Source organism: Sinohyriopsis cumingii, chromosome 15, assembly GCF_028554795.1.
Source record: "Sinohyriopsis cumingii isolate HCF-2022 chromosome 15, ASM2855479v2, whole genome shotgun sequence".
Classification (NCBI taxonomy): domain Eukaryota; kingdom Metazoa; phylum Mollusca; class Bivalvia; order Unionida; family Unionidae; genus Sinohyriopsis; species Sinohyriopsis cumingii.
Genome location: NC_142975.1, coordinates 33,992,420 through 34,016,938, shown reverse-complemented (window position 1 = coordinate 34,016,938; position 24,519 = coordinate 33,992,420). Strand labels below are relative to the sequence as shown.

At 33.7% G+C, this 24,519-nt stretch overlaps 1 protein-coding gene across 4 annotated transcripts in view; it reads right to left on the bottom strand.

Moving 5' to 3' along the window:
* Positions 1-12,149: 12,149 nt before the first annotated feature.
* The window catches only part of LOC149781580 (TELO2-interacting protein 1 homolog), an 87,226-nt gene continuing 74,856 nt past the window's right edge, over positions 12,150-24,519 (bottom strand). For 3 of the 4 annotated variants that reach the window (XM_089935622.1, XM_089935623.1, XM_089935624.1), the window contains exons 25-26: positions 21,642-21,764; positions 12,150-18,207 (exon numbers count right to left, since the gene is read on the bottom strand). In XM_089935622.1, coding sequence (XP_089791748.1) covers positions 18,121-18,207; positions 21,642-21,764 — 210 coding nt within the window. In that variant the 3' untranslated portion in view covers positions 12,150-18,120. Of the gene's footprint in view, positions 18,208-21,641; positions 23,937-24,519 lie in introns of all 4 variants that reach the window. The other variant, XR_016414739.1, reaches the window with a different exon arrangement.

Genomic DNA, 24,519 nt, shown 5'->3' with positions numbered 1-24,519 from the left:
ACGGCATAATGCATTAATACAGTAAAACACAGTCACAGCATAATGCATTAATACAGTAAAACACAGGCACAGCATACTACATTAAAGCAGTAAAACACAGTCACAGCATAATGCATTAATGCAATAAAATACAGACACGGCATAATACATTAATACAGTAAACTACAGACACGGCATACTGCATTAATGCAATAAAATACAGACACGGCATAATACATTAATACAGTAAACTAAAAACACGGCATACTGCACTAATACAGTAAAACACAGACACAGCATAATGCATTAATACAGTAAAACACAGACACAGCATAATACATTAATACAGTAAACTACAGACACGGCATAATGCATTAATACAGTAAAACACAGGTACAGCATACTACATTAAAGCAGTAAAACACAGTCACAGCATAATGCATTAATGCAATAAAATACAGACACAGCATAATACATTAATACAGTAAACTACAGACACAGCATACTGCATTAATACAGTAAACTACAGACACGGCATAATGCATTAATACAGTAAAACACAGACACAGCATGATACATTAATACAGTAAACTACAGACACGGCATAATGCATTAATGCAATAAAATACAGACACGGCATAATACATTAATACAGTAAACTACAGACACGGCATAATGCATTAATACAGTAAAATACAGACACAGCATAATGCATTAATGCAATAAAATACAGACACAGCATAATGCATTAATACAGTAAAACACAGACACAGCATAATACATTAATACAGTAAAATACAGACACGGCATACTACATTAATACAGTAAACTACAGACACAGCATAATGCATTAATACAGTAAAATACAGACACGGCATACTACATTAATACAGTAAACTACAGACACGGCATAATGCATTAATACAGTAAAACACAGTCACAGCATAATGCATTAATACAGTAAAACACAGGCACAGCATACTACATTAAAGCAGTAAAACACAGTCACAGCATAATGCATTAATGCAATAAAATACAGACACGGCATAATACATTAATACAGTAAACTACAGACACGGCATACTGCATTAATGCAATAAAATACAGACACGGCATAATACATTAATACAGTAAACTACAGACACGGCATACTGCACTAATACAGTAAAACACAGACACAGCATAATGCATTAATACAGTAAAACACAGACACAGCATAATACATTAATACAGTAAACTACAGACACGGCATAATGCATTAATACAGTAAAACACAGGTACAGCATACTACATTAAAGCAGTAAAACACAGTCACAGCATAATGCATTAATGCAATAAAATACAGACACAGCATAATACATTAATACAGTAAACTACAGACACAGCATACTGCATTAATACAGTATACTACAGACACGGCATAATGCATTAATACAGTAAAACACAGACACAGCATGATACATTAATACAGTAAACTACAGACACGGCATAATGCATTAATGCAATAAAATACAGACACGGCATAATACATTAATACAGTAAACTACAGACACGGCATAATGCATTAATACAGTAAAACACAGACACAGCATACTACATTAAAGCAGTAAAACGCAGTCACAGCATAATGCATTAATGCAATAAATACAGACACGGCATAATACATTAATACAGTAAACTACAGACACGGCATAATGCATTAATACAGTAAAATACAGCCACAGCATAATGCATTAATGCAATAAAATACAGACACGGCATAATACATTAATACAGTAAACTTCAGACACGGCATACTGCATTAATACAGTAAAACACAGACACAGCATAATGCATTAATACAGTAAACTAAAGACACAGCATAATGCATTAATACAGTAAACTACAGACACGGCATACTGCATTAATACAGTAAACTACAGACACAGCATAATGCATTAATACAGTAAACTACAGACATGGCATACTGCATTAATACAGTAAACTACAGACACAGCATACTGCATTAATACAGTAAAACACAGACACAGCATAATGCATTAATGCAGTAAGCTACAGACACAGCATAATACATTAATGAAGTAAACTACAGACACGGCATGCTGCATTAATACAGTAAAACACAGACACAGCATAATGCATTAATGCAGTAAACTACAGACACGGCATAATACATTAATACAGTAAACTACAGACACGTCATAATGCATTAATACAGTAAAACACAGACACAGCATACTACATTAAAGCAGTAAAACACAGACACAGCATACTGCATTAATACAGTAAAATACAGACACGTCATAATATATTAATACAGTAAAAACACGCATAAAGCATTAAAATAGTAAAATACAGACACAGCATAATGCATTAATACAGTAAACAACAGACATAACACAATACATTCATAGAAAAAACAACTAACATGCTTATCATGTATTATCTGATAATAAAGCTATTATGTGCGTGCGTATCTCTGTGTGTGTGTGTGTGAGAGAGAGAGAGAGAGAGAGAGAGAGAGAGAGAGTGAGACTTTTATTATCGAGGTAATGGAATTTACCACCCAAATTGTTATTATGATATTCAGTACATTTTCTTCCTTTAAATTGATTTCAGTGACTATTTTCAAGATACATACCGGTATGCAATCGGCAACAAATAACATCGAATTGGTAAAATTTTGTTATCAAAGACTCACTTATATAAAGGAAATATGTAATGCTAATTTAAAGATTAAAAATCATCATTTTGCGATCAGTGACATACATTAATAAAGCTAATGATGAAATGCAATTAATACTGAAAAACATATACTTTACCAATTTTAACTTAATTTAAGAAAGGTAATGTTAATTTTTTTTAATACATGTGATGCTGTTAACATTACACAAACAGGGCATATATACGCTTGGGAACATGTTATTTATTTATTTTTCTAATTGCTTTTTTCATCTTTCCTTTTCACATTTGATAGCATATTATTGAAGCCGTGTGTTTATTATAAATGGCAACAACTGATAATTTCTTTTGGAAATTAAGAATTTTATGTAGATACTGTTTAATGTTAAACACAGATAACAGAACGTTTGCATATTTAAACGAATGATTGTACTGACAGCTCAAAGAATTTGCAGGGAGAATATAATAATAATGATATAAATTAATGATCGTTGAAAAGAAACTTAACAATATATAAGCAATCCAAAAGAAGACAAACCTCACAACTACTTACGCCTGCGTAAGTACATTTATGTTTAGTGTGATGAGGTGGTGTTTCATTCAGTTTGGTACAACGCAGAAAGGTCAAATATGGTTTGATGAACAGAAAAATATCACGGGAGTAAAGCAAGCCGTATAGTATTGACGCGTGCCTTTAAAGATGGAAATAACAGAAGGAAATTGAGGGTCATGGGTGGAACAAAGTATTTGGAAGTTACGCACCTTCTCTCTTATATCTTATGATATCACTGAAACTCAGTTTGAAGAATTCAACGTCTATCCATATGGGTTCTTAACCCACTTTGACATTTGTGTTTAAGATTCTATTTATTATAATATATAAGTGATGGATTTTCATCGAACACGTGATGTTGCAGAATTAGCTCACAGGTGTTGGATCGGCTGTCAAGTTATGCTAACATTGATCAAAAAGTTTGTTCCACTTGACAACTGTGTGTTTCAAATTTATGGTAATAATATAATCTCGTATATGCTCAAATATAATCTCCATTCCAGCTTCTCTATTACTAACTTGAATGTTTTTTATCCCTCTTTTGTATGCTGCACAACTTATTGTTTCCTTCATGCCTAAGCATTTTGAGGAAAAACCTGTTTCTGGTTATGACCCAATCCCGCAATAATTGTACGGCACTGACGGAATTATGTTCCTTCTCAGCATGTTTTCCGTAGAATTAAAGAAACCGTTCAAACAGTTGGCCCCACATTCATAATACCTGCTTCATACGAGCCGCTTGAATTATTATACCAATGTCGTGAAATAATTGTTTTTAGCCTTTCCACCTAATGGTAACCTTTCTTATTTGTAAATTTATTTTGCTGCCCATTTCTAGTAAATTATTTTCTCACTCTGTTAAATGCAATTTATTTTAAGTTGTTCGTTCCTTTCCTCATATTTGTCTGTATCTCTTTTATAGGCTGCTCATATATTTTAGTCTAATTTCATTTAATATTGTTTTTCAGCTGCTCAAATGCATCTGTATAATTTCTAAATTCTTTTTCTTCTTCCAAAGTGCTTAATCACGATGTTAGTATTCGTCCATTTATTCCGCGATATTGATCATTTATAATCTCTGCATCTTTTACTTGCTATTTAAATGCATCATTTCATTTCTACTTCCTCTGGAATTTGTATTGCCTTTCCAGCTCAACAGTAGCCGTAGAAGTAGTTGCAAAGGTATTAAAAACGGTTTCTGATTTGATACTTTCCATTATTTACTTTTGTCCCCTCTAAAGATCTGAGAAAATCATTTCCACTTTTATGCGTAGCTATAGAATTTGTTGATATTATCGGGTCCATAGAAACACCAAAACCAGCCCAAAACATCCAAACGCCCCAAATCACTCCATACCACACCAAACCCTCTTGTTAAGTATATAAAGAAATAAAATAAAAATACTTTTTATTTATATAATTTACTGAAATTACACAAAACACACCAAAACCACCCCAAATCCTCGCATCACACCAAACCATCTTGTTACGTATACAAAGAAATTTAAAAAAAAATTTGTTCATATTATTTACTGAAATTACATGAAATATCCAAAACCTTGAATCATCCCAAACCCTCTCATGAGCGGGATATAAAGTTAATGAAATTTACTGTACTTCATTTTTATTTAGAATTTTTCGCTGTCAAATTATTATATCAGTAGTATCAGAATAATTTTTCGTGAAAAATGACTTCAAAAAGGCGCAACATTACATGTTTGAGAAGAACTATTCTGGCCTTGTGGTTCCTGTCGTTTGGATTACATTACAGATTGTAGTTTTTGTGCCGTCAGTGGCTTCATTCAAACGGTGAAAATGTGCCTTCTGAAGAGTTTGGATTGTTTTGGAATCTTAACATTTCATATACATGCTGCCAGTGTTTCAGCAATGAAACTTAACTTCCTTACAATTACTCTCGTGGATTAAGTCAATTAATGCAGGTAATGTATAAACTGATCAGTAGTTACAAAATTTAGAACCTAAAGCACATACAAATTCATGAAATTCTGCTGAGACATTACGAATGCTGGATCAATGGGTTGGTACACAAAACTTATCATAGTTTTATAGCTGCACACAAAGTGGAACATATAATCCCGAAATCAGTAAAAAATAAACCATAAAATACTCAGTCTGTAACTTTTAGCGTTGATTGATCATGTGACGATGAAAACATGCAATAGAATCCGTGTTAACTGATTTCACTATTTAATACCTTTTGCATTAATAATTATTAATATATTCTTAATGTTGTCAATATTCATTTCATTACGCACTGGCATTATAGTTTATTGTTGTTTGTATGCATGTTTATCATCTACTACAACTAACCAAGTGTTCATCGTAAGTAATGTCAGTGTATTAATTATTAACATACAGAAAAATGCAAAAGGTACTTAATAGTGTGATCAGTTAACACGGATTCAACTGCAGGCTCTGGGGCTACTTGGCCCATAGCAAAGTTGTCCTATTAACTTTCTCGGCCCATAACAAAATTAGCCTAACCAACTTGGCCCATTACATATTTGATAGTAATGTGAATGTAATGTTGTTGTTTTTTCAAACAGTAACTTAAACGGCAGGGAATGTTTTGTACGAACAAATCCTAAAACATTTGACAAAATAACAGAGTAGATGGAAAAGTCGAAAGCCGAGAAATATCCACTAAGAACTAACATGTGTAGGTGACTACGAAATTATCAGAAATAAACAGCACTGTGATCAGGCAAAGGATAAGAAAGTCACGCCAATCATTACTAATATTGCTGAGGAGCTGCTGAAAGTAATTGGAATGATAAATCGCCACCCTTTCATTCAAACAATTACTCATCACAAAAACAAAGTTCCATCAGTCATCTGTTATACTTCAGACCTGATGAAAGACATCAGACTTTTCCAAGGTGTGTGTGATTTGGATTTTTAACCTAGCTTTAATAATTTTTCAGTCCTATCGCAACAATGTCTGCAGTTTATAGTGATGTCTAGCATCATGCCGCAGATGTGAAGCATCATGTCCCACCCAGTCACTTTATCCTGACACCTGGCTGACCAGTCCAAACACTAACTTCTTAATGCTGAGCGCCAAGCGAGGCAGCTGCTAGTACGATTTTTATACATCTTTGGTCTGACTCAGCCTGGGTTTGAACCCGCGAACTCCCACATCCTGTAGCCCCAGTGCTAGACATCATTTTAAACTGCCACTCTGCAGACATCATAGCGATATGACTGAAAAATTGTTAAAGCTACGTTAAAAATCTAAATCACACACACACACATGATGATTATAATCAGCAATAGTATGAATGTATGTACATATATTATTTTGACTACGTGTTGGTCAGGATAATTTTAGATAGATTGATTTCTTTTGCACCTATGAATCATTCTATGCACTACTTGCCCATTAAGATATTTATGGAGTGGTGTAATTATTCCTCTTCTTCTCTCCCGTCTTTTTTTTCCTTCGGCTATTTGTTTGCTGGTCTAGTGCCATCAGTAGATAGGTCTGTGCATTCATTATTACTCGTCTACCTTTCTTGCTACATGTAGGTTTGTCTATATACTGATATGTCTATATCATCCAAAAACATTCCTACCCAAATGCCTCCGTCCTTCTGTGCCTTGTTCTCTAAGATATGTACTCCTTTATTTCTCTCCTGTAATGAAGTCTTAGTAGGTTTACATGTATGTATGTATTAACTAAAAGAAAACTTGCATTTGTTTGAAAAAGTTCAATGGTCGTTTTGTTCTCTTTGGTTTTGAAGTTTCTTTCTGTTTGTATTGCTATAGAAATTTGTCATAAATCACTGATTTTTTTAAATCGACAATTCCAGTAAATTATGTAAATAAAAAGCATTTTTTAAAATTTTATTTCTTTATATACGTAGCGAGAGGTTTTGGGGTGTTTTGATGAACCAGATAGCATGTTTTTGGGGTTTACCTCTTTTAGAAATGTGCATATGATGATCGGTCATTATTTGGGGTTTTATTTGTAGTTTTAAAGGACAACTGATTAATTTGTGTTTCAAACTTGTTTTACGATTCGTTGCATTGATTAGTCATACCTGCAGAAGCAGGCGTTTGTTGAGTTTCAAATTCCTTATTTGATAAATTTTATGTAACAGGACTTTGTTCTATCGGATTAATTTCTGGTATTCAACAAAAAAATCTTCGTCGTAAGCAGGACCATCAATTTCCACTTCAGCCATATCCATAACTGGACGCTATTTAAATGAATCTAAACATCTTTAACAAGAGTTCATAGAATATGACAATAACAGGAGTAAGGCAATCATTTGCAGTAGCTTCGCAGTACCACTCTATGAAGAAGAATACAAGCAAGAATTAAATATTAGAATAGCAAATGGAATATACAATGAAACAGCAGGAAAAGCTTTAACCGACAAGGACGTGGAAACAAATACAGAAAACATACAGTTTAGAGCAAGATCATCAAAAATATATATGTTGTCTAATGTAATAATATAGAATACGTTGTCTAATGTAGTAATATAGAATATGTTGTCTAATGTAATAATATTAGGAATGACATCCCTGATAATTAAAAATTGCTTCCAATTTATAATATGAACAAATTACATACAGAATCAAAAGATTATGTGATAAAAATGAATAAGATATTTTACTGGGTTTCTATCATTTCGTACAGGATTACCTCTATCTAAATTGAGCTTAAGCACAATAAAATTTAAACACAAAAATTTTGGAAACAGAAAAGTGAGATGCAAAATGTTTAAGAAGCAAGTCTCAAGTTTGTGAACACGATCGCTATCAATGTTATATGTTTACCACAAACTTTTTATATATTTTTTTTTTTGTTGAGTTTAAGAGCTGTTTTCACTAGATCTCCTGTATCATTTGATTAACTAATGAAAACCGTTTATTTTAAGAGACATCAGTGGATACACACGGAATATCATGATCTATGTGTCTTTTATATCAGCACCTTCTGACTTTTACAATTGATAGAACACCAAGCATATCTAATATTGTAACAGACTGATGTTTTATTCCATTTGATTGAATTATGCCATCGAGATATTATTTTTCAACCTTGTGACAGTTTTATTTATGGACTTATTTATGTTTTCTATTCTTTTGCCTGCAATTTATAAAATAATTTTGTCTGTAATTTTTAATACATGACCCTGCAACGTTTTTTCTTGTGCTACCATTGGAACTTTTCTTGCGACTGTAACTAATATAATAACTCAGACATGGTATTAAACAAGATTAACAGGGTATTAGAATGCGAAATGAAAATTTTAGGAAATTTTCAATATTTGATAATCCATCATTGCTTAATTTTTTGGTAGTATGCATAGCAGACTGGATATAAATTGATGGGACTTGTCATGGGAAGTAACTGAATGGGTTCTTTATCAGTATTTTAGAAGGTGTGAACAAATTTACTTGGTCATCTATTTAAGTCGGGCCATATTTGATAAATTGTGCCTCTACAATTTGGGACCAGGGGACAAAGTCCCGTTTTTCTTGGGTCAATGCTTTCTTATATTTCCTACTCTTGTCATAAGTGCCTTAGTTTTCTTTTGTAGTTGTTAAAAACCCAACTATTGCTATTTCTTTTATACCATTTTATTTTTAACTTACAAAACAGTTATCACCAAGTGAGCTTGTGACTTGTCGAGCATCTATCATTAATTGGACATCATGCATCATTCATCATGTGTCATTTGTATGTTGTCAATTCTCCATTAACAATTGATGTTTTCAGCTTCCATAAAACCACTGGAACAATTTTGCACTAACATGGCAGTGAGCATTCTGGCATGATGACTTCAAATTTCATGCATTCTTTTCATTTATGTACGTTTTTCCCTATATTTTTAAAATCTTAACATTTTCCTGCTTTATCCTAATTTAAAAAAAAAATGCCCCACCTTATCAATACATTTTAAGTCATGGAAAAACAGAAATGACATTTCTTAGATCATAGCTGGATTAAATAGCTGGTAGTAATCATCATTGCTGATGTTAACACATGGGAGATAAATTGTTACTAGATCCAGGTTTCCTCTAGAGTCTGCTGAATTTTTCTCTGAATGGAAAATATTCTCTTTTAGTGTTTGCATTGGAATGTGGCAATTGTCGGTACAACTGTACTGATTCCATCAAGGTTAAATCATTTCCAGCCTGTGGTAGATTCAGATTGATGACCACCTGCCAGAACTGCTCAAGATTGGTACTGTCTGGCTCTAATTCTAATATGGTTTTAATAGGAGTAAGATTCTTCATATGAAGCACTAACACATACATTATGCTGTTACACAACTTGCAACTTTAAGCCTGATCTTCAGACACTTTTGTTGTTTTCATTATCATCACAATCACCACTCTTTAATAATGACAATCAATCGATAAAAATGATTATCACTTACAAATAGTATAAACTTTAGATAAAGACTACATTCATCACAGGTATTAGAGATTACAAGGGCAGTTTGTGACATATACTTTAGCCTGGTTTACATTTATGTTTACAAAGGTTTAAATTAAGGTCCATGGTGTTTATATAAATTTTTGCAATGCAGACGTTTATAGTACAGTCAAATGCATACACACCTTATACTGTTTAATGCTGATTGGATTCTTTAGTGACCCCCAACATAACAACATATTTAATCCTTTCCAAATTGCTTCTGCTCACACACAGTTTAATCCACCTCAACAAACTGCAAACAATGAAGCCAGCTGACCATGCTGACAGAATCAATAGGTGAAATTAGCAACTACATCATCTTGCCCTGCTTAAGTCATTTATGCCACCTTATCACTGGCAGTGCTACAATAAATATACTACACTGGAACCACAACGTGAAAAAAATTTGGAAAAACTTTTCACTAATAATTTTGCATACATGGGAATCTTCAGTGAGGGGCAGGAGACACCCATAAACTCAGGAGAAAAACCCTACCATGTGGTTTACATGTATGATATGTTAATATAACGTTTTGGACCCAACATAAAATGCTGAAGTTACCTCCCTAGTTCATTGATTGTACATGTACTCGCCATATGCAAGGAACTATTACTGTTCCTTCAGATAACACATAAAGCACCTGAACCAAAACTCACATTAACTCAATAAACTCACGCTTTTTCCATGAAACAAAAAATGACCCTCCATCTCCTCTGTTGCAATATAAGAGTGATAAACTCACAAGACACTTCAATACATGAATTTGCATGACAACCCGTAATGCAAAAATTACTACAATGTATAACAAAAGACAAGTCACAGTGACCAACTTCTGATTAATGCTAGGTGTACTCACTGTAACACTTCAGTAAACAAATCTGCATGATCAAGCAGGTAACAGTCTATGGGGAAACTGACCAAGAGTATTGCATTTGCCAAGAGGCATCCACACAAAATTCAATTGTTCTTTGACAATGCAGTCAAAAGTACGTGAGGAACTCATCCAATTACAAAACTGAACCAAATCTTCATAGACAGACTCACAAAAGAATGGTTGCACAGGCAATGGTAACACAATATTGCCCTTTCTGGGGGTGTAAAACAATTGTAGGTGAATCTTGTTTTAATCTTGCCTGTACCTGACATCGCTCACATAACAGCTGACTGCTTCACTAAGCAGGATAACATATCTGAACAGTCCAAGATCTTGATGATCTTCAAAGTTTTATCTGGATCACCAATACGGCTTCAAGAGTAGTAACATCCCCAGACACTCATATGAAAGATCACACCATTAATATGCATGGATCTCACTCATTATTGAATCCATCCAAGATCTTGATAATATATGCATATATTCCAAGTTTGTTAAATAGGATCAGACATTTGGCCTCCAGAGTGGTAATAAGTCCAGCCAATCATATGCACAATACTCACATTAATATTGCTCATTACTAAACCCTCCCAGGAACTGTAAGAGTAGCCCAAGTGGTTACTGTGTGTGCCTTGAATGTGAGAGGTTGCGGATTTGAACCATGACCAAGTCATGCCAAAGACCTATAAAAACAGTGCTAGCAACTGCCTCGCTTGGTGCTCAGCATTAAGAGGTTAGTGTTAGGACTGGTCGGCCTGGTGTCAGGATAATGTGACTGGGTGGGACATCATGCTACTTCACATGTCTGCAGCATGATGCCCCAGTGCTAGATATTAATATAACTGACACACTGCAGGCCTTCCCAGTGCTATGACTGGAAATTTTTTAAAGCTATGTTAAAAATCCAAATCACACACAGTCAAACCCTTCCAGGATCTTGATAATAGAAGCGTACATTTCAAGTTTTATCAAAACTGTATCCTAAACATGGATCCTCAGAAGCAAGATCACTTCCGTAATATGCATGAATCTCACTCATTATTTAACTCATTCATGATCTTTATAATATGCAAATATTCCTGGTAAATCAAACTTTTATAAACAAAATAAAGCCTCCAGAGTGGTAATCAGCTCAGCCACCTGGATCCAAGATTATCTCCTCAATATATGTGACTTTCATTCAGTTTTGAAATCATCTGATTACTGAATCACATCAGCATTCCAAGCTTATGAAAGTCAGATAAAAATATGAACTCCAAAGTGATAACAACAATAGCCAATGAGCTTCATAATCACCTGATTAACATGCATGGATCTTGCCTATTTTTGAACTCAGCCAAGACTTTGACGATATAAACCCATATTTCAAGTACAATTGAAATCTGATCGGAAATATGTACTTCAAGCACATGTTGATGAATGGGATATGTTATGGATGGAGGGCCGTACCATACATTCTCACAAAAGATGCAGGGCCATACCATAAACTCTCTTGTCTATATGGCCAACTGAGCTAAAATTTACAATGCCAGAAATTTTTTCACACTTACTTCAAAAGTCTGGAATAAATTCACCTCTTTATTTTCAACAAACAAAGAAATACATAAAAGATATATTGTGTTTTTAATTTTTCATAAAAATTCAGTTAATAAGGAACAAGACATTTCATTCTTTGCAGGCAAGGTTTTCAACCCCATCTTGATATAAAATGTGCATTAACGGAATGAAATAAAAATGGAATTCATTTACCTCAATATTGTTGGTTAAAGTGTAAAAAAAGGAGCTTGTGCATTTATCAATTACAAAAACTGTAGTTTTAAAAAAATCCTGAAAATTTGATACATTATCATAGCAGATTGTATTTATTTGTTTTGAACCATCATACAAGTTATCCATGAATGAGACTGATTGCTTCGGAGAGAAAAGTAATTCATTTATTTCTCCTTTAAGTAAAGCTTACTATAACTTCTTCAACATAGAACTGAAACATTAAACTAACGAAATATAATCATCTTTACGGGTTACACTTAAAAAAAAAATTCTAAAGAATTCCTTGACTATTAAGAAATTATACATATATTTTACATCTACATTTCCTTTTAAATATGTAAGGATTTGGGGGCTCAGTATGCTTTAACTGTACATGAATTAAGTCAATTTTCTTTTTCTATGGTGTGGCCCCGGGTGGCTATTGGTTTAAGGTGTTCACGTTTACTGATCACCCACATCTAACCTCTGTCTGAGTGTATTTGAGTTTTGATTTGGCCGATGTGGGTATGTGAAAAAGCTTGTCAGTAGCTTCCCATGGGTCAGTGTTTTTTTCTGGGGTCTTCACATGTCCATCCTCCAACAAATATACTAGCTACCATGTATAGCCGATATTGTGCTGCAAATGGTGTCAAGCCCACAAAACCAAACCCAAACCAATTCTTTTTCTTTGGAACTCGCTAACTTTTATTTGAACCCATGGCATACACAATGTAAATATCTGAACAAACTGCTGAGTGTATCAAAGTGGTTTACGCATTTAGGTCAAATTATTTTCTGGTTGCAATGAATGTACTTCCTTCATAAATAATATACAGTAATACCTCATGCATTCGCGTTTCTGGATTCGCGAATTCACGGATTCGCGAAATTTTCATTGGTACCCTCTACGTACATGTTTTCTTTATTTTATTGAATTGTACCTTCGTTATATGATTTCTGTGACATATGAAGTTTACCTAGTTTACCTTCCTGACAATGACAAAGAAAAAGTCAGTTATTAAGTTTACAGTCCCATTCGTTACTTGGTTTTACCTTACTTTGAGTGCAAAAGAAAACAGCAGCCAATGAATTAGTATAGGGGTAATATTAGTATACCGTACTGTAAATGCGCTAGTGTGGCAAATACCCATTAGGCGATACTGTACTCTATTTTTACGTCAACCATTTATTTCTCTTTTTAAGGGTAATGTATTAAGCTAACTTTTAAATGAAATTAAAGTGCTTTGGGAGCATGATTTGGGTCATATTTAGGGTTTAAACCCTAGAAATAAGCATTTATTAGCATTTTTAGTGACTCGTACCAAACATTCGCGATTCCTCCTGATCCGTGACTGGTTCTGGAACCTAACCTCGCAAATGTTTGAGGTATTACTGTACTTACAAAATCATATAACAACAATTCTGCACTGGAATTTGCTGTGTATGCATCAATGGTTCATATAGAAATGGGAGGGTCCAAAGAACCCACGGCTAGTGTGGATGTGTAAAGCATATTTCCCACCATTTATGTTCATGAAAGAGAAACGCATTCAAATAAGATCACAAAAAACCTTGTGCTACTTCAATCAAGTTATGATTCAAGTATTCTAAGGCAAGATGTCACATCAAAAGTATTGCTATATAAATTATGACAGTCAAGACTGAATAAGGCGTTATACATTTCCAGACCAATTTACCGATCTATTATCAATTATAGTTTTGTTCCTTGACTGTTTGTCATGGCAGGGTTCTGATTGCAAGTCATGGCATTCTAAGTATAGCAAATTTTTTCTAAAGGCAACTTCTTTCTTAAAGTAGGTGTGATAATAATATTAGCACTGCACTATTTTCTCATTATAACTTGGTATGAACTAATATGTCATTATCTGTCCATTCTGTATTAGACAGCAACATTGCCCTTTTGATGTTCTGTAAGCTGTGTGATTTTACAACTGACTCTTTATAGTTTATACCTTAACAAGTGCAGAAAACATAACTGCAGTCCTGAACAAATGTATTTCTATCTCGGTTATGTGGTTTTATTCTCTCTTTTCCTCCATTATTGACATTCAAACCAAGTCATAAAAGGATTTCTCCATTTTTTTTTGCGGGGGGGTTCAGTCATTTTTACCATTGAATACATTCCACATATTTACTGCATGCTAATTGATTTGGGGCCTTCTCAGATCTTATCTGTATATTTAAAAATGTCAGCTTTGGTCAACATTCAAGCTTTATATTCAAAATTGTATTTTTACACAAGAGAATTTTTCACTGAAAATAAAACACAAGTCTACATAAAACTTTCAAAGTAACTTTTCCAGAGCCATCTTGAAAGAATGTATTTGGAAATTTTCCTTGACACTGCAGCTGCCGTCTTTGAAATGGGTCATACCTTAGACATAGAGTGAAAATCTTCTAATGTATCAGGGTCTACCTGAGTGGTAGTGTTCTCACTCTAATGTGAGTATATTCTCTTCTTCAAGAGGCTAATGTAAATAAAGAGCAAGTTCAGAATTATTTCATTAACACTTGACTGTATGGTCAAATTCCTTTTTCACAATTTCAATAAAAAAAATACAAAGTCTGCAATGGGATCAGACAACCTATCCTCTCACTTACATAATACTTAAATACATCATGAGACACAGGGTAACTGAAACTGAAACTACGGCTGGAAATAAAGCAAGTATTACTCAGGTATCATAATAAAATATATTCCGAACAATGTAATAAAAACTTGAGGAATGGTGAACAATGTGCTCCAAATATACACCACCTATCCCACTCACCAACATACCCATTATGGAGATGAGACTATTTTACTTAAAAAAAAGGGTTTAATTCTAATGAAAATAATGTGAGAACAATGACCAGTCAAAATGCATATCTTCTAAAAAATTACCATTATATATATATATATATATATATATATATATATATATATGCAATAAACTGACAACGAACAGTGCAAAACTAGTATCTAGCTACCCTGAGCACTTTTGACTCTTTAATGAGTCTTTTTCAAAGGCAAATACAACACATAGACAAGACAAACAAATAAAACAGAAAAACGGTGTTGTTGTTGTTTGGGGATTTAATGCCATTTTTCAGTGCAAGATAGGCTATGTACAACCAACAGTATAAGTAGTGGATGAAGAACATGGGAAAATCCTTGTAAGAACCGCTGACACATGGAAAAGCTACTGGCAGCTTTCTCACATATTCACATTGGCTGGGTAATAGATTTGAACCTACACTGACAGGGGATAGATGGCAGAGATCAGTAAAGGCCAGCACTTTTGACCACTTGACCAAACAGGGCCCCATTTGCTAATTTACACATCTTCAAGTGATAAGCATAATATTTACATAGTTTCATGGAAATTCATACAATGTTGCACAAGTACTTGTGATACTGCATCATCATAAACTGCATTAAGCTACAAGATAAAAAAACAATGTAACAACTTTTACAAATATGGCAGTAGTAAAGTCATTTGTCAACACGCACACATACAGAGCTTCATGTTATAACCATGCTATCTACCACCTCTAACAGCAATGAGGATTAACTGCACTACTGACACTGTATAATGTTAAAAGACAAAAAGGTCAATAACTCTAACAAAACTGGCAAAGCAAACTATTTGTTGATATGTTCATCAACAGATGATGGCTGTAACATTCATCAGGTTTTATAGCAATCCATAAAAAGCAATGGATTAGCTGTGCTAACAAAATTAGGCTGCTCAGATGGATGGAGAGACAGCTCAAGATTGAGAGAAGAAAAAAAGAAAATATTGAAAATGGAAAGAGAAATAAATAAGCCAAGGAGGCTGGGATGAAAGCAGTGGCGAATGTAATGAGAAAAGCTAATGAGGATGAAGTATATAATCAACAGTATGTATTAATTGAAATCTACAGTTATCTAAAAATAATAACAAGTTTGTTTCTGAAAATATGTTGCCAGATAGTGAACATGTTGTTAAATGGTCAATATCTGATGCTTAAAAGTTTGAAAAGTGTAACAAGATGCTGTAGAATCACTAATTTTTATGGTGTACCAATTTTCATGGAATCTTTTGTTGCCCCAAACCACAATTTAATGATGAAACCTTTTTAAGCCACATAAGAAGAAGACCCTGTCCACGTTTTCCTCCTGTGTTTCATTCCTAGACATCAAGAAACCTATTTGATAAATCAAGGTCATTACTGTAATCTAGTAATTAAATAGTAGCTTTTACACGTGTTTGTATTTATTTGAAAACGTTGAAAAATAAATTATAAAGTATTCATATAATTTCTGCACATACATATCTATGTGGCATATGGTAGCTGTAATTCCACTCACTGCCTTAAAGTAATTTGTTGTGGGATAAGTAAGGATTGAGATAAATGAGGAAAAGCATAAGGCAATCAAACACTAGTGTTACTGAAAAGGAAAGAAAGAATAATAAATAATACCGGTACATCAAAATTTAGATTTAATACTGTTCAGATTGATTCTTTGTTCAAATGAAACTTATAGAAAAATGTAAACCTTCCTGAAAGCATGTCTCATTTTATCAACACAAGTTTAATCCAAATGAACAACTGCAAAATACTGAAACTTGCAGTACAATTACTAATATTCCTGAAATTGTTGAAATAACAAGTCCAGCTTTCTCAAAGCCATGGAGAGTCAGCTCCAAGTTTTAACACTTTTCCAGTCAGCATGAATTGGATTGACTGATGAGATTTTAAGGTCCACTAATACAACCCACTAATCTTTGCAAGTGATACATTTCTTTTTCTTCTTATGTCCATTACCAGTTCAGCATACCTGATGTGAAAATGTTATTTTAATTCTTCTTTGTAGTCTGTATTTATTGTAAAATGTAACAGCTGAAGTTGGTTTATACACAAGGATGGATCAAAGAAGTCATTTCATTGTTTTTCAATTAAGTTCGTATCTTTGCACGCTGATGGACTTGGAACACATGTTGACAAATGCACTGAGCAGGAGGCAACTGGTCACGTGTTTGGTTGACATGTGTAATAATAGCATAATCCAAAGTGCTAGGGCTCTAGATTGGGGCTCTAGACTGAATTTCACCCCTTTTAAACCAGTGTTACATCCATTGTCATTAGAAAGTACTGACTGTGCAACTTTATAGACAGTGTTTTAAGGAAGAGATGATACACTTTAATAACCAATTATCTTTGTGTTGTTGGCTGACTTAGGTCCCTCTGACATGGACTGTAAGTGATCAATCTTGACGTGTTCAGCATATGCTTATAAAGGTTGTAGTATTGTTGAAACCACTGAAACAACTGCCATTTGTTGTGAGCAAAATATTTTTCTTTGTTTTCTTTTTCTTTTTTTTTGTTGTTGGAACTTGTATATGTTAGTCAACATCATATACCTACAATTATACAAACAGAGATGGGCAAAACCAAGAATTTAAAAATGCACAAGAGTATCTTTTTGCACAAAACCACAAAAAATAAATGGTACTAAAGTATGGTCTAATAATAAAATACATACCCATTGAAGAAACTAATATTTCTTTTTATTTCATGCAATAAAGTGGCTCCTAAAGCATGAACTTCTGGCAAATAGTTCCTGTAGCACAGGCCTGAGTAACTCTCAGAATTTCATATTGCTGTTGTTAGCCAATTTCACTAAATCACATACAAATTTTGATTTTTAACAGTGTTCTTTCAAATTTTCTATAAGATTCAAGACAAGAAGCTTTACAATTGTTTACTTCTGTGTTGAAGTTTCCACTTTTTCAGGCTGCTGAACAATTTATTTGAATACCATGGGACTTTGTCTGTCATAAAACTTCCAATTCTTGCAAAAGCTGAGAGACATTGGCAGCAAATTCACTGGAGGACCCAGATGCTCTTTGTTGACCAGTAAACTGCAAAACAGCAATATTGTGAAGAAAAACTGATTTTTCATAAACAAGTTTGACCTGAAGGTGGTGTTAAAATGGTATTTTATTCTTTCCACATTTTTTGTACAATTTATATACTATCTTAAACATCAGGAACATATTTTAACATCATATTCTCAAATTTATAAATGTCCATTAATTGTGACCAGTTGTTCTCAGTATGTGAACTGTGTTTTATCAAACTTGCAGCACAATAACTAATATTCCTGAAATTGTTGAACTAACAAGTCCAGCTTTCTCAAAGCCATGGATAGTCAGCTCCAAGTTTTAACACTTTTCCAGTCAGCATGAATTGGATTGACTGATGAGATTTTAAGGTCCACTAATACAACCCACTAATCTTTGCAAGTGATACATTTCTTTTTCTTCTTATGTCCATTACCAGTTCAGCATACCTGATGTGAAAATGTTATTTTAATTCTTCTTTGTAGTCTGTATTTATTGTAAAATGTAACAGTTGAAGTTGGTTTATACACAAGGATGGATCAAAGAAGTCATTTCATTGTTTTTCAATTAAGTTAGTATCTTTGCACGCTGATGGACTTGGAACACATGTTGACAAATGCATTGAGCATTTATCAAATAAAACACAACAGAAGAACATTGTATGCTCTACATTAATTAACACTGGAGTATTGATACATTTTTAAATCAACAAGAATTTACAAATTTTGTCTTGCTGGTAATTACAATGAAATGGCATATATAGGGTATAGCTTCAATCAATAATAATGTTACATATGTGTTTGCCAAACATGTACAACCCAACTGTATCTAATTTCAGAATCTCCAAAACCTAAGTCAAACAAAAGTTATGAAATGGTACAACATTTTAATAAGTAAATATAACATCAATGTGCACACAAAATTAAATGCCAGGGTCAACATTAAATTCTAAGAAAGTAATATAAATAAAAACACAAATGTGCATACAAATTTCATTGCCTGGGTCAACATGAAAATTTAAGAAAACAATATAAATATAAACACCAATGTGTATACAAAATTAAATTGCCTGGGTCAACATGAAATTCTAAGAAAGTAATATAAATATGAACACCCATGTGCATACAAAATTAATTGCCTGGGTCAACATGAAATTCTAAGAAAGTAATAAACTTTCTAAAAATGAAAAAGATAATTCCAATGGCTTAAAAATCTCATTAGGTCATCTGTATAAATAGGTCAAGAGTTTTTGTTGTTGCATAATTGTCCTAATAAAGCATGAACTGAAAAGGTTTTGACACTAATTTTGCTTGTACCAAATCATCCAGAACATCAACAAGGACAAAAACCATAACAAAAGGTTAAAAATGGATTTAAACAGAATGAAGCAGGTCTTCTAGTTATTAGTTCAAGCATGCATACCAAATTTTATTTGCCTCTTTCGAACAATTTTGAAAAGATTTGTACTGAAACTGTCTAAGTCTATAAAGTAAAGACTAAACTTATTTTAACAACTTCGAGTTATACGTCAAACAAAATGAAAATAAAATCAGGTCATCTACATGTAGAGACATGCCTATTGAATGAAACTGTCTCTGTTAAATGGTTTTGCAGAATTGTGCTAACAAACTCTGCAGACAGATGAGAGATGGATTAACAGGACAGAATCGTTATGCTCAAGCTGCAAGTAGTTGCAACATAAAAGTCACCAACCTATTACCTCAACTATTTATTTGTGCACAGTTGTTTAAACCAAGAGATTATCATTTATCTCTGTAAACCTCTGTACATACCTCTATATATTCGCTTCTGCAAATGCTTATGCATATTTATCTCTGTAAATGCATAAGCCTTGATTATATTACCTCTGTAAATGTCTAAACCTTGATTATATTTACCTCTGTAAATGTCTAAACCTTGATTATATTTACCTCTGTAAATGTCTAAACCTTGATTATATTTACCTCTGTAAATGTCTAAACCTTGATTATATTTACCTCTGTAAATGCCAAAGCCTTTATTATATTTACCTCTGTAAATAATACAGTCATATTTACCTATGTCTAACCTATATCCAAAAATGCAAATTTTACTGAACATGATATACTGGCCCCAAGAAATGACAGATTTTGAGTTTTGTTTTGTGCATATTACACATGCCTAAATATGGTACAATGGAGAAATCACAAGGTGATAACTTGTGAAGGACTTCATGCATTGAGAGGCCACACCTGGTATGAATCTTTACATCTATAAGATCTAAGTCAAGTTTTATTTGTAACATCTTACCACAAAAACATAACAGAGCTATTGCCCCTGTTTGACTTGAAGCTTTGCCCTCAGTAATACTGAGATGGCAGTCTGGGCAGGAAGCCTCCATGTTCACATGAACACATTTCAAGTTTTCGCCAATAATAATAATAATAATAATAATAATAATAACAACATACCTAGATCTATTTTATTCTGATAGATATTGTTCCATTAAACCTTAAATATTTTAATATATCTATCTAATAACCTGCAACAAATCATTCCATCATGTAAGCAAAGTTTCATGGCAATTGTTCAAGTACTTTAGGAGAAGAAGTAATAACAAATTAGTGCTAATGGACTATGAATGTCAAAGGACAATGGGTCATCTCTTAGATTATAACCAGGAGAGCTAAAGAAAATACTGAGATCAATACAATTAATTTTAATAAAATCAAGCTTCTCAAATATTTAAAGAAAATTATGAGACAACAATTTTATTCAGGCTTACAATGGCCTCCTTTAAATTAATCTAACAGCACTCGTGGTGCTCTTTGTTCTGAGTATCAAGTTACAATGGCTATTAGTATGACTGGCCTTAATTAAAAGGAAGCTTACATTGGCCTCCTTTAATCTAACAGCACTCATGGTGCTCTTTGTTCTGAGTATCAAGTTACACTGGCTATTAATATGACGCCTTAATTAAAAGGAAGCTTACATGGGCCTCCTTTAATCTAACAACACTCGTGGTGCTCTTTGTTCTGAGTATTAAGTTACACTGGCTATTAATATGACTGGCCTTAAAGGCAGTCAACAGAGACAGTGACTGGTAGTAAGCACTGTGCCATGCATTACTGGTAGCAGTCAATAATTGATATCACTAACTTATTTGTTCTAACTTACAACCATGGCAGATGTTTGTGGTCTGTGATCATTATTTATACATCATTTGGACACTGGTAAGGCTTGGAAGATGGATATTAAACAGTGTCAAATGAAAGGGGGAATTAAAGAGCAAATCATTTAGTACATTCAAATTATTAAGTGAGAGGGGCAGCATGAAAGTGGGGCAGCAATGTATGCACACAGATTAATAAATGAAAATGTTATCAACAAGTCATAAATTAGTCTCAATATTTTAATAGTCTTAACAACTATTTCATAAATAAAAGTAATGGTGTAGTACATGTGGTTCTTACCATGACCTGTTGGAAATTGTCATTTGGTGGGGTATACTGGACAGGAGAGTAAACAGCATTCAATCGCAACCACATCAAGTCTTGATCTAGGCGGATTAGTTCTCTACAGCTGTCCATACTGGCCTGAAATAATGGACAGCAGTAAGTCTGATTTGTAATTATTAGTTTTGATCTTTCATATATTGAGGCAGCATGACCTTCTGATAGGCACTGTGGATTCAGGACCCCAGGGCCATGGATTTGAAAAATGCTCTAGCCATTCCAGTTGTGCCCATGCTTATCACTAAACAATGATGACCCACAGTATTGACTCTTACAATCATGCATCACGACTTGGTCTATTGATATGGGTTGATAGCAAAATGAAATCTAAACTAATCAACTGTCTAAAACAAAGACAATGTCTTCTTGTCTTTAATCAATAATTAATTACTACACAAACTCTTTTTAAATTCAAAGAGATAGCATTTATTATTCCTAGAAAGTATTTTTTTCAATTAATATTTTGTTTTGATTCATTCTGGTAAATATTTGTTTCACTTGAGTATCATTTGCATTGGTATACAAACCTATACAATACAGGAAGTCTTAATTGACTTGCCCATAAGGGGTACATAACCATATTCTGCCCTCATGCCCATTTAAATATACCATACAATACAGGAAGTCTTAATTGACTTGCCCATAAGGGGTGCATAACCATATTCTGCCCTCATGCCCATTTAAATATACCATATCTACTCTCTAATAAGTTAATACTAAATGCAAACTTCACAGACCCAGATTTGCCATCGCATAATGTGCTGGCAGATCTGGGTCTGTGCAGTTTGTTAGAAGTAATCAGTAGAACAAACAAAATATACCCTGGTATCTAGGTGCAAAATGCTATGGCAGATCAGGGCATTGATCTATGCAGGTGCAAAATGCTATGGCAGATCAAGGCATTGTTCTTTGCAGTTTGACTTAACTTATAAGCATGTATATATGGTAAGCATGTGCCTATCTTTTACTGAGATAAACAAATGTAATCACTGCACAATATACATTCTTAAAGTGTCCAATTTACACACAAGATATTCAAGGATAGATGCATTCAAATCAAAACATAATGTGGCCTTTCTGGTGCCCTGACAACTTGGCTTTATCAAATTCGACTCAATACACATTGCATATGCTGGCAAGAAAGTTATATCAGAATAAGCTATATTTAATCTCAAATCTACTGATGTTTTCTATTTCTGCCTTGAATGGACCACATCAGCAACTGAGAACTGCAAAGTACATATGTACCTAAAATAACACTCAGACTGAATAAGACACTTATCTGATATGGTACTGAACAGCTTCCCGCAACATTTATTATCCTGTCTGGCAGGATAGGATAAACACCTCATTACCTCATTTATTATCATGAACTGGGTGTGGCTATTTGGCTGGATATGATACTAAACACCTCATCTATTATCATACAGTGGGTGCAGCTATTTGGCTGGATATGATAATAAACACCTCATTTATTATCATACAGTGGGTGCAGCTATTTGGCTGGATATGATAATAAACACCTCATCTATTATCATGCACTGGGTGTCGCTATTTGGCTGGATACGATAATAAACACATCTATTATCATGCACTGGGTGTGGCTATTTGGCTGGATATGATAATTGTTTTTGTTGTTCTAGGGTTTAACACCATTTTTCAGCACAAGATAGACTATACATGGCAGCCAGTATAACTGGTGGAGGAAGAACCCTGGAAAACCCAGGGAAGAACCACCGACCCACGAGAAGCTACTGGCAGGCTTTCCCATGTACCCACGCTAGCCGAGCCTTGGACTTGAACCCACACAGACTGAGGTGAGATGGCAGTGATCCAGAATGGTGAGTACTTTAGACCACTCGGCCACTCTGGGCCCCTGGATATGATAATAAACACCTCATCTATTATCATGCACCAGGTGCAGCTATTTGGCTGGAAATGATAATAAACACCTCATCTATTATCATGCACTGGGTGTGGCTATTAGGCTGGATATAATAAACACCTCATTTATTACCATGCACTGGGTGTCTATGATGATAAACATTTTCAAAACATTTCAGTGAATCTGATTAAAGTTTAGTGAACATTTATGTCATGATACAAGAGATAATGTAGTGCACTATCCAACTCTACTTGTGAAAGAAACTCAACTTTGTTTAGCCTTGTTGATCCAACTGGAAGGATAACAACCAGTGTTATAAGTTGACAAGAATATTTTTTCATCAGCATAGTTATTAGGGCCAAAACCACCTGAAATATACATATGATAATGTACATCCTTATAGCACATATGATAATGTACATCCTTACAGCATGCGAGAATTCATTCAAATTATGTATAGATTATGCATTTACTGCAGTGTCTATTAATTTTTTCAGTGGTCTAAGCTGATATCAACATTCCAGAGATCAGTACTATCCACATGGTAGGGGATAACCAAAGTCGATATAACTTATCATTTATGAGAGGTAGCAATAACAAGCTTTTACAGATGGCTTTAAGGTTTATTGATCAAATTACTTTTATTCTTGCTGTGAGTGAACTAAGTAAATATAAGAGCAACTCAAGGGTAAGATGCAATTTTCATTCACAAAATTTTCCTTGTGATGGGTTTCCAAAATAACAAAAAATGAAAACAATTACAACTACAACAGTAACTACTAATGCTATTAAAATAAAAATAAAAATACAAACTGGTGTCCTAGGAATTGTACAGAACCATTTTCCTCTCATATGGTATGTCAGTAGATCTTAATGAAATTTATCAAGATGGAAAATTTGTGATCTGATTGAAGAATTTCCATCTAAGAATATATCATTTTGTTTCACTGT